This window comes from Hoplias malabaricus, chromosome 13 (assembly GCF_029633855.1).
Source record: "Hoplias malabaricus isolate fHopMal1 chromosome 13, fHopMal1.hap1, whole genome shotgun sequence".
In the NCBI taxonomy this organism is placed as follows: Eukaryota; Metazoa; Chordata; class Actinopteri; order Characiformes; family Erythrinidae; genus Hoplias; species Hoplias malabaricus.
In genome coordinates, this window is record NC_089812.1 from 4,719,518 (window position 1) to 4,731,008 (window position 11,491).

General features: G+C 41.7%; 1 protein-coding gene across 1 annotated transcript; it reads left to right on the top strand.

The window, feature by feature from the left end:
• Window positions 1-1,704: 1,704 nt before the first annotated feature.
• Window positions 1,705-10,927, top strand: LOC136665185 (5-hydroxytryptamine receptor 3A-like). The gene is made up of 9 exons (XM_066642775.1): window positions 1,705-1,711; window positions 1,813-1,958; window positions 2,755-2,799; window positions 4,955-5,061; window positions 5,579-5,748; window positions 6,735-6,856; window positions 7,593-7,803; window positions 10,022-10,165; window positions 10,356-10,927. The coding sequence occupies exons 1-9, from the start codon at window positions 1,705-1,707 to the stop codon at window positions 10,604-10,606; spliced, it is 1,203 nt and encodes a 400-aa protein (XP_066498872.1). The 3' UTR covers window positions 10,607-10,927.
• Window positions 10,928-11,491: the final 564 nt, after the last annotated feature.

The following is an 11,491-nucleotide window of genomic DNA, read 5'->3' on the forward strand; positions in this document are numbered from 1 at the left end:
TTTAAACCATCTGTAATTTCATAAAGAGGAAGTTGGCTGTGTGTCAGGTTTTGTAGTCGGACTTAATTTATATCCACCACCAAATAAGCCATAAAGCATGCATGTATCAAACTAGTGTTTGTGTAAGTCCCTCAACATTTAAGTCTGACTGTAACATAAGGACATTTTAAGGAATACTCACTATAACCACTAATACTCACTATAACTACTAATACTCACTGTAATCACTAATACTATAACCGCTAATACTCACTATAACCACTAATACTCACTGTAATCACTAATACTACAACCACTAATACTCACTATAATCGATAATACTATAAATCAATAATACACACAACACTTATACTATAATCACCAATACACGCTATACTCACTTTTACTGTAATCACTAATACTACAAATCACTAATACTCACTACAATCACTAATACTGTAAATCACTAATACTCACCATAATCACTAACACTGTTATCGCTAATACTCACTGTGATCACTAATACTATAATCACTAACACTCACTGCAATCACTAATACTCGCTATAATCATTAATACTGCGATCACTAATACTGTAAATCACTAATACTCACTAAAATCACTAATACTATAATCACTAATGCTCACTGTAATCACTGTTACTGTAATCACTAATACTATAATCACTAATACTCACTGTAATCACTAATACTATAATCACCATACTCACTAATGCTCACTATAATAACTAATACTCACTATACTCACTAATATGCACTATTACTCACTAGTACTCACTAAGGACATATTTTACTGGGAATGTATGTTTACTCAATTGTATTTGAAACCAGCTGAATCTTCCCGCACCTCAAACCCCAAATTATTAATCCTTGTTTGTGCTTACGATGGTGTTTAACCATTAAAATACTACCAAAACACACCAGTTATCACGGGGTATATCTGAGGAAACCAGAACAACACCCTGGGGTCTGTCTTATTCACGCTTTGTAGTTAGTTTCCGTTAAAATGACAACATGGACTGTGGGTTGTGGCTTTGTTCATGGGTTTGTCACATCGTTTAGTAAAATCAGCTCACTGAAACATCAACTGTTAAAGAAACGAACGTTGTCGACTCATTTGATGCCATCAGTAAACAACACAATTGAATCATCTGAATAGATCAACTCAGTTCAGCTTTTAAAAGAATCCATTAGCATCAAGCACATGTACAGTAAACAAAGGCTGAGAAAATGCATATAGCTGGTAAATTGCATTCAAACAATACTGTACCCTCCAGCTAAGAACTGTCTTTTCAGATGTGGTGCAGGTGAAAGGGCTATGGATAATCGGGCCTAATGCTTTGCTATATTACTCATTTTACTCTTAAACCATGCATGAACATATATGAAGACACTTAAAACATTATATACAGGCAATATGTTTGTACTGGGATATGGAAGGTCTATGTCTTTGTTATTCTTGATGTTGCACAACAGACGCGTCAGAGAGGGTTGTGGTGCCTTTAAAAAGCAGTGTGATGTTTGCTCACTATAAAAGATGAGAGAGGAGTTGCCAGTAAGAAAGTAGTGCAAGAGAAGTAAGACTTTTCGAAATTCAGAGGGACAGCTTTAAGCCAACTTTGTTTTTTCATATCGGCTTTTACAGAGGATCAGTGTGATGTCTGCACTGAATATTCTGAAATATCTCGTTCTAATTCTGTCTTCAATGACTGGTAAGTGTGTGTGTGTGTATGTGAGATATATATATATATAGTATTCTTCAATTTAGGTCAAAATAACGCCGTATTGTTTGTATTCCTGTTGTCACTGTTAGACTTGGGGAGACCTACAACAGCCTGTGTTTCACACCGATGTCTGGCTGAAGAGATCATTGACAGGAAGTTATATAGTGCTCCCCAAACTACAGAGTGTTTGATCAACGTGAACCTCACATCCATCCTGTACCAGACCCTATCTGTTGTAAGTTTTAAATATCAGCACCTCCTTCTAGGGTTTGGCAAATACACAGAAGGCAATGCCACATTGTGTACTGTTATATATAGAGTACCCTCAAAAGTACACTTCTTCCAGTGGAAACACATTTTTAAGGTGAAGAATGTGGTTATGGATGGAATGCAGTTTGTTTCCAAATATACACACTGAAAAATGATGCTTCTACAAAGGTCCATTAGTAAAGCAAACTGTTCTATGTAGAACCCTGAACACCTTTAAGAACCTTTTGCATGATTCTTTACATTGTAACGTTAGTAGGATCCTTTATTGGTGCCATGTAGAACCCTTCTCTAAACAGTGCCGTATAGAACCATCTATAGCACATTCCCCATCAGTCTGAGGAACCAATGAACCATTTAATCATGCACAATGTTCTTAGTTTGTTCAGGGTTCTACATAGAACCATTTTCTTTACTAAAAGAAGTCTTTTTAAAGTGTGTATATTGTTTCAGTGGGATATTAAGGCTCGTAACACAATGCACTGAGGATTAAACCCTAGTGACAGATTGGTCTGAGAATGGCACTTTTATAGTGCAATCAAATCTGCACCTACACACGCGTCTGTTTCCTGTCACTCGATTTTCTTCTCTACGTGAGGAAATAGGATGCAGTTATGTCAGATATTCCCAGAAAAGCTTATTGATTATTTTACCCTGCCCCAAGCCACTTCATTCACATATAATTGGTCACTTTTAGACGTATGGCTGTGATTATAAAGGACAACTTACATTTGTCTTCTGCTCTTTCTGTGCAATCTCGCCAGGACACCAAAGCTATGCAATTCTCAAGCCAGATTAAAATTCACATGGTAAGTACGCTTTTTAACTGTTCACATGGAATCAGGATTTATTTATAAGGAAGCTACACACATACAGTAGTAGGTCTGTGAAGTTATTTCATCATTGAAAATGTTCTTGTACATTTAACAGCTTTCGTGTGGTAGGTTCAAGGACTTACAAACACTGCGTGTGTCCTGAATATCGTAGTTCTTGATTTAAAAAAAGAAAAGATTATATATTCACTCACTCATTCATATTCAGTAACAGCTTCATCCTCTTCAGGGTCGTGGTGGGTCTGGAGCCTACCTGGGATCATTGGGCACAAGGCAGGAACACACCCTGGACATCACACACACACACGTGCGCACGCTCACACCTACTGACGTTTTTGTAAATTATTTTGTATCGCAATCCACTTAACCCGGAAGCACCAGGAGGAAACAGACACAGACAAGGGGAAAACACACACAGCTCGTCACAGACCGTTTAAAAGCGACATTGCAGTCTGATTGAATTACACATGTTTAATTCCATCTGGCGGCACGGTGGCGCAGCAGGTAGTGTCACAGTCACACAGCTCCAGGGACCTGGAGGTTGTGGGTTCGATTCCCACTCCGGGTGACTGTCTGTGAGGAGTGTGGTGTGTTCTCCCTGTGTCTGCGTGGGTTACCTCTGGGTGACTGTCTGTGAGGAGTGTGGTGTGTTCTCCCTGTATCTGCGTGGGTTACCTCTGGGTGACTGTCTGTGAGGAGTGTGGTGTGTTCTCCCTGTGTCTGCGTGGGTTACCTCTGGGTGACTGTCTGTGAGGAGTGTGGTGTGTTCTCCCTGTGTCTGTGTGGGTTTCCTCCGGGTGACTGTCTGTGAGGAGTATGGTGTGTTCTCTCTGTGTCTGCGTGGGTTTCCTCCGGGTGACTGTCTGTGAGGAGTGTGGTGTGTTCTCCCTGTGTCTGCGTGGGTTACCTCTGGGTGACTGTCTGTGAGGAGTGTGGTGTGTTCTCCCTGTGTCTGTGTGGGTTTCCTCCGGGTGACTGTCTGTGAGGAGTATGGTGTGTTCTCTCTGTGTCTGCGTGGGTTTCCTCCGGGTGACTGTCTGTGAGGAGTGTGGTGTGTTCTCCCTGTATCTGCGTGGGTTTCCTCCGGGTGACTGTCTGTGAGGAGTGTGGTGTGTTCTCCCTGTATCTGCGTGGGTTTCCTCCGGGTGACTGTCTGTGAGGAGTGTGGTGTGTTCTCCCTGTGTCTGCGTGGGTTTCCTCCGGGTGACTGTCTGTGAGGAGTATGGTGTGTTCTCCCTGTGTCTGCGTGGGTTTCCTCCGGGTGACTGTCTGTGAGGAGTGTGGTGTGTTCTCCCTGTGTCTGCGTGGGTTTCCTCCGGGTGCTCCGGTTTCCTCCCACAGTCCAAAACCACACGTTGGTAGGTGGATTGGCGACTCAAAAGTGTCCGTAGGTGTGAGTGTGTGTGTTGCCCTGTGAAGGACTGGCGCCCCCTCCAGGGTGTATTCCCGCCTTGCGCCCAATGATTCCAGGTAGGCTCTGGACCCACCGTGACCCTGAACTGGATAAGGGTTACAGATAATGAATGAATGAATAATTCCATCTGGAAAAACATAATGACACTGATCAATGTCTTATTAATTATTTTATGATATTATTCTGTAAAAACTACACCAGTCTGATCCAACTGGCAAAAAAAAAGGAAAATGTCGTTTTGTTTCTGTTTAGAAGGAGACAGCTAGGCCCTGGGCTCCATCGTCTTGTTAACAGAGATACGATAGAACTTTATTACTATTCCCTGCAGGGAAATTAGTGTGTTACTGCAGCTTACATACAGATAAACACGGATATAAACCAAACAGAATAAACTAGATTTAAATGCAAAATAGAACATAACAGTGCGGTATATACACTGTTAATACCTTGTATCATTATCTATGAGGAGTTCTCATCATGTCTGTGTGGGTTTCTTCCATGTGCCGTGGCTTCCCTCACAGTGAAAGTTTGTGTGAGGTGCCCTGCCATGGACTGGCGGCTTGTCCAGGATGTGATCCTGCCTTGCACAAATTGGTTCTGGGTTAGGCTCTGTACTGTACTATGGGATACATATGGGTGGCAATAAAAAACTGGGGAAACTGTTTTTTTCCCCACTTGGTCAATGCGTATAACACCAAATTCCTCCATCTTTTATAGGAATGGACAGATCCAGACCTGGCATGGTCAGGCCCACAGTACAACTTTACGGAAATTGTGCTACCATATGATAGAATATGGACTCCTGAACTCACAGTGGTCAATGCGTGAGTGAAAATCTGTTTCATTATTGTCTTTGTTTTTGTGGTTGTAAATATGGATATCACCAGGCAGTCACCGGTTCAACCGTGAATGATGCCCCAGCCGTCCAAGGCTGTCAGGCCCTATGAGCACAGCTGGCTTCGCTCTCTGTGTGGGTCGGAAGGCCGTTTGATTATGTCTCTTTTGTCTGTGGCACTGCGTCATGTACTGAATTGCTATATGCGTTCGTGTACTATTAACCCCTTGCTGGCTTCCACAAGTGCCTCTTTGGTTTGTCATAAAAAGATAAATATATATATATATATAGATATATCCACTACATATAAGAAGATCTCATGTTCCAAAGAATATATAGCTGCTTGTTGGAAGCCTGTTTCCGCTAGGTATATGTATATATAATTAATTAAAATATATAATATTTAAATGGCAGTTGCTTCTATTTAGATTTTGGAAATAGCAACATAGATTTTGCAGTGGTGCAATACATCAATAAATCTTGCCCTATCCTCTTTGTGTTTACAGAGTGAAAATGAATGTGAAGCCTGTTTCCAATGATATACTGGTACAAAGTGATGGCACTGTGAGCTACACTATTCTCATGTACACCACTGTGGTGTGTGGGATCAATCTGTTCACCTATCCTTTTGTGCATGGTTCATGTCCCGTGGCCATCAATGGATGGAATCAAAGCTGTAAGTTACTAAAAGTCAGACTGTTCAAGCTGATCTTGTCTACACACAGGACTGATAACCTGCTTCTACCTTATAGCTTAGTTACAAAACGGCAAAAAACAGCTACTCAGGATTCGTTCATTCATTGTCTGTAACCCTTATCCAGTTCAGTGCGGCTGTGGGTCCGGAGCTTACCTGGAATCACTGGGCGCAAGGCGGGAACACACCCTGGAGAGGGCGCCAGTCCTTCACAGGGCGACACACACACTCACACCTACGGACACTTTTGAGTCACCAATCCACCTACCAACGTGTGTTTTTGGAGCGTGGGAGGAAACAGGAGCACCCGGAGAAAACCCACGCAGACACAGGGAGAACACACCACACTCCTCACAGACAGTCACCCGGAGGAAACCCACGCAGACACAGGGAAAACACACCACACTCCTCACAGACAGTCACCTGGAGGATCCTTGAGTGGTGATTTCTACAACACAGACATGTCCATTTAATTTATTTTTTATTATACACCCTGAAACATATCTGTCAGTATTATTTTGCCATAGCGTGTCCTGCATGTACATTTCTGCCAAGAAAAGAAAAAAATGAATTAATTTAAGATACTTTATGTAGCAGTGTAGAGGACATTAGAGGCCATTCGGTTCCTATCACTACCATTGTGAACAATCTGACCAGGTCACTTCAAACCAGTGTAAATTAATTTACACCTTAACAATTTAATATTAGATAGATGTGAGTGTCTGGTGCCCTGGGATGCACTGAGTGTCCTGGGTGTGTTCCTGCCTTGCGCCCAATGATTCTGAGAAGGTGAAATGGTTAAACTTATTAACAAATATGTGCTGAAGGAGACAGGGTTAACGTCGACTGATGGTGAAGAAGTACAGAGCTATATACGGTTTTTCTTACCCATATTTCAGAGACTTTCTATATTGATTTTGTGTAGTGTCTTGCCCTGTTTTGATATGACCACGTTTCTGTTTGTTCAGCTTGTGGCCTGAATCTCACGTATGGGTCTGTGTCTTCTGTGGGAGACAGTCGAGGGGAATGGAAGACCCTGTCAGTAGAGCTCAGTCGGAATGAACGAACAAATAACCGCAACTTTCTCCTAGTAAATGATCTCCATCTTTCTAATAATTAGTATAATATATATAATAATCGATTGAGTTTATTAATCTATGTATTTGAATAGTATTGAGTCTTCTTAAATTCACTATATGTTTCGCATGTGTTGCCCTGAGTCGTATTTCAACTACAACATTAGCACAATGCAAGAGACAAAATATTACACAGCAACACCCACATAATAATGATTTCATACATTGACCAGAAAAAAATATTAACACGACCTTCTTGTATCTACACTCGGGGCGACGAGACCCACATTATAATGTGGTGGATCATTCTCAGCGCTGCAGTGACAGTGACGTGGTGGTGGTGTGTTAGTGTGTGTTGTGCTGGTGTAGAGTGGATCAGACACAGCAGTGCTGCTGGAGTTTTTAAACCCTGTGTCCACTCTCTGTCCACTCTGTGGTCCACTGTGTCTGATCCACTCTACACCAGCACAACACACACTAACACACCACCACCACGTCAGTGTCACTGCAGCGCTGAGAATGATCCACCACCACAATGTTATCTTTTCTGTGAGGGTCCTGTCAGGGTAAAATAAAAAAAGGATTTAGAACCACATTTGGACCACTGTGGATAAGTGGAGCTGATAAAATAGTTTTTCTGCTTATTGGTGTGTTGAAGAGCGTATAACTACACTTTAAACGAAACAATGAAGAGTCAAGATACTTTCTTTCTTTCACTCACCCTGACAGTGATAACTCCTTCCACACTAGGTCAATATGTCCATCAACCCCTTTAATGCAATGGTGACACTGGTACTGCCCAGTGCACTCATCATGGTGGCTGACCTGGTGAGTTTTGCTCTGCCGCTGGACGGAGGGAAGCGCAGTTCCTTCAAAATCACACTGGTGCTCAGCTTCACCATGTTCCTCCTCATCCTCACTAACAACCTGCCGGACACCGGCGCCTGCAGCCCCCTTCTCCGTGAGTACTCCCCAATGCAGTCTGCAGCCCTCTGTTACTGTAAGAAGGACTCATTAACATTAATGCAGTAGTTTTGAGGAAACATTTATATACAAAATTGGAAAAAGTATTGGTCAGTAATTTGACTATATTTTATATAAACACTGTGTTTATATAAACACAGAGAGACACAGAGAGAACACACCAAACTCCTCACAGACAGTCACCCGGAGGAAACCCACGCAGACACAGAGAGAACACACCACACTCCTCACAGACAGTCACCCGGAGGAAACCCACGCGGACACAGAGAGAACACACCACACTCCTCACAGACAGTCACCCGGAGGAAACCCACGCGGACACAGAGAGAACACACCACACTCCTCACAGACAGTCACCTGGAGCGGGAATTGAACCCACAACCTCCAGGCCCCTGGTGCTGTGTGACTGCGACACTACCTGCTACCTCCTTTTATTCACATCTGCCTCATAAACAGGCAAATTGTACAGATGTGAAAATGTATCTGCTGCAGTTTTAATGTTAGTTTAGTGTTTATGTTGAAATTGCCCTCAGAGCAAGGAGACGGCGGACCACTGTTGTTTCACTGAGGACAAAGTTGGAGGTCCACTAGTGTTTTACACAGCGTTTTCTGGGCGGACCGCTGCTGATTAAACAGAATTTTAGACAAAACGCCACATTTTTAACACTTTTCCATTCACAGTCCAATCTATATTTTTGTCCTTCATTAGGTTCTTTGTTATTCTTTATAAATAACATTAGTAAATAATTTAAATCAGCACAGTGTCTACATTTTTATCATTTAATCATTTTATATCAGTCTTATACTCATTATTTTATCTGTCAGAGTTGTTGGTAATATTTGTTTTAGTGTGTTTTCCAGAATAAAAGTCTCTGTGAATGTAAACTCTGTCTGAGGAGATTATAAATGAGTTATATCCTGTACAGGACAGTAATCTGAGTGTCCCAATGGTGGACCAGCAGTCGTCTACAGTCAGTGTTGTGTCAGCCATTTTATGACAGTGGACCGATATATGCTCGCTATCTGTGTGAGTTTGTAGTTTTAGTTAATGTTTTAGACTAACAGTGAGTTTAACATTAGCTGAATAAAGGACTAGTAGTCTTCTTAATTATGTTTTCTCTTCCACCTTAAATACCACAGCTTGGGTTTGTACACTGGAGCTAGCACAGTCAGCTAACACAAAACCTCACGCCACTGCTGTCTGTGCACACACAGAGGAAAGCAATTGATGTTTACATTTGTTTAACCACGAATATTCATACATATTTTAATGTGTGTTAGAGTTTATATTTTTTAAAGGAGCCACTCAGTAAATGGTTGGCTGGTGTAAGGGACCAGACTTCCAGTCACCAGGGGGCGGCAGGGAGCTGCTCCACTGTGATAAGAAGCAGCGCCTATTCCTCCTTCGTGGAAATGAAAGTCAAATGTGTCCTATAAGAAAAAGAAATGAGGAACCTTTTAATGTTTTCTAACTAACGTTTATATCCAGCTTTATATCCTGCCCCCTCTCAAAGACAATACTTAATGACGCCAGCTTCCTGCCTCCCCCTGGTGGCCATAGGCTGCAAAGCATTTACAGGAACTTAAATAACATTGTTACCTCGTATCATTGCTTCCCAGTTGTGCTTATTTCTGAACGGTATACGTTTAAAAATAAAGGAGCTACACAATTTTCTTTGAACGATGCCATAAAAGAACCACTTTGGGTTCCGTAAAGAATTTTTGTTTAAGAAATGCGTGTGAAGAACTTAACCCAGTAAACATTTAGCCGTTGATTCAACGTTGAAATAACGTAACGACTGCCGTCTAATCAACGTTCTCTTAAGGTGGAAAATGAAAGTTGAAAAGACGTCCGAACACAGACATTGAAAAGACGACTATGAGACGTATTTTGGACGTCCAATGACGTTATTAATTGGTCCCGAAATAAATTACTTGTATAAAACGCGTTTTGGACGTCCACTGACGTTATCGATTGGTCACCATTTAACTAACTTATTAAGATGGAATTTGGACGTTCATTGACGTTTAAAATATGTCCTTGACGGACAGACTACTTTTAGACCTATTTTGAACGTCCAGGGACGTTCCTTGTTTACTGGGAAGGTTCATTACCAGTTTAACCATTTCAGCAAAAATGTTTTTTGTTGTATACAGTGTCTGTTCTGGTTACATCTCTGTGTTCTGTTTGTCAGAGTATCACTTCTGCTTCTGCCTCCTTGTCCTGGTGCTGAGTATGCTGTTGTCCATGGTTTTCACAAAGCTGGCTGCAGATGGTAGCCTCAAACCCTTCAAACTCCAAAAGCTTCAGACAACAGGCAGGTTCAAATCTCAGACAGGTCTAAAGGACACACAACGCACTAAACTAGACCATGCTAATTACCACTGAGAGGGTCACTGTGGTCGTACGGACGACTAAAGCAGTGTTACATCACAAAATGGCTGGAAGAAGCTTCACACGTACACTGTTTCACAACATAAACTCCTGTAGAAATCAGTTGTCCACTGATACTCTCCTCTTTTTAACAGATGACAGCGTGAACAACGCAGTCTCGAAATACATCGGCTTTACCATGGAGCGGGATTCTCTAGAGAAGATTGTGAATTACGTAGAGAACCTGGACAAAAAGGAGAAGACGACAAAGAAAAAGCAGATCTTTGCAGATAATTTGGACAAAAGGTGCTTCTGGGTTTATCTGAGCATTGATATCATTTATAGTCTGTGTGTGCTCTCTGTGACCAGAACAGATTTCTGTAAGTTTAATAATCTGGATTTCTGAAAATAATATATATATCTTAGGGAACTATAAGTGAATTGGTCAAAAACAAAGCAGAAAGAGTTGAATAACAGTTGAATAACAGTTTCTCTGCCCTAATGCCGTATCATTTCAGCAGAACCACTGCTCTGTGTTTGAGGTCATAATCCAAACGTTACTTACAGCTGAATTACTAATTGATTCATTACTAACAACTAGCAAACTGACGTTTTAATTAATGTGTTAAAACAACTCGTCCCATTACCACATCTGTAATGTGCTGCTGTGTTTTGCATAAATCCATACGCTCACAAATGCGCCGGAGAGACAGTGTGGTTTCTCCCTTGCTGTAAATAACTGGTGAAATCTTCTACAAATAAATCGAGTTTACGCAGTCTAATTCTCTAGGTTCATTTTTCACAATTACAAAGCACAAATACTATTTTGCTCATTTGCATATCCAGAGATCATTGTTGGAGAGGGTGGGAGACACATACAGGACTATGTAAACATCAGAGATCATTCGTTTATCTCATTTCCATTCAAAAACTCCAGCAGGCACTGCTGTGTCTGATCCACTCGCACCAGCACGACACACGCTAACACACCACCACCACGTCACACCACATCGCTCTGTGGGAGCCAGTGAAGGGCAGGTGGAAATAGGGGTATACAGTCTGTGATTGTAGAACTACAGGGTGCTCCTGTGTGGCCAGTGGAGTTCATAAAATGGACAGCGAGTGTAGTAGATACAAGGTAGAGTTTCCTAGTGATGATTTAGTGAAGACTACACAACGTCTAGCTGCAGAAAAGGGGATCGCATTCCCTGATAAATCCCTTAATTACAGAAAAACCATTGGCTGGGCTCCACCAGCTTTCTCTGTAGTGACATTGGTGCTGGGACCTCTT

What these genes read in the sequence shown, in the direction of transcription:
- LOC136665185 (XM_066642775.1), top strand. An exon ending in TGTACCAGACCCTATCTGTT is followed by an intron (nt 1,959 to 2,754) that starts GTAAGTTTTAAA and finishes CAATCTCGCCAG; the next exon opens with GACACCAAAGCTATGCAATT. An exon ending in CAGGTTCAAATCTCAGACAG is followed by an intron (nt 10,166 to 10,355) that starts GTCTAAAGGACA and finishes TCTTTTTAACAG; the next exon opens with ATGACAGCGTGAACAACGCA.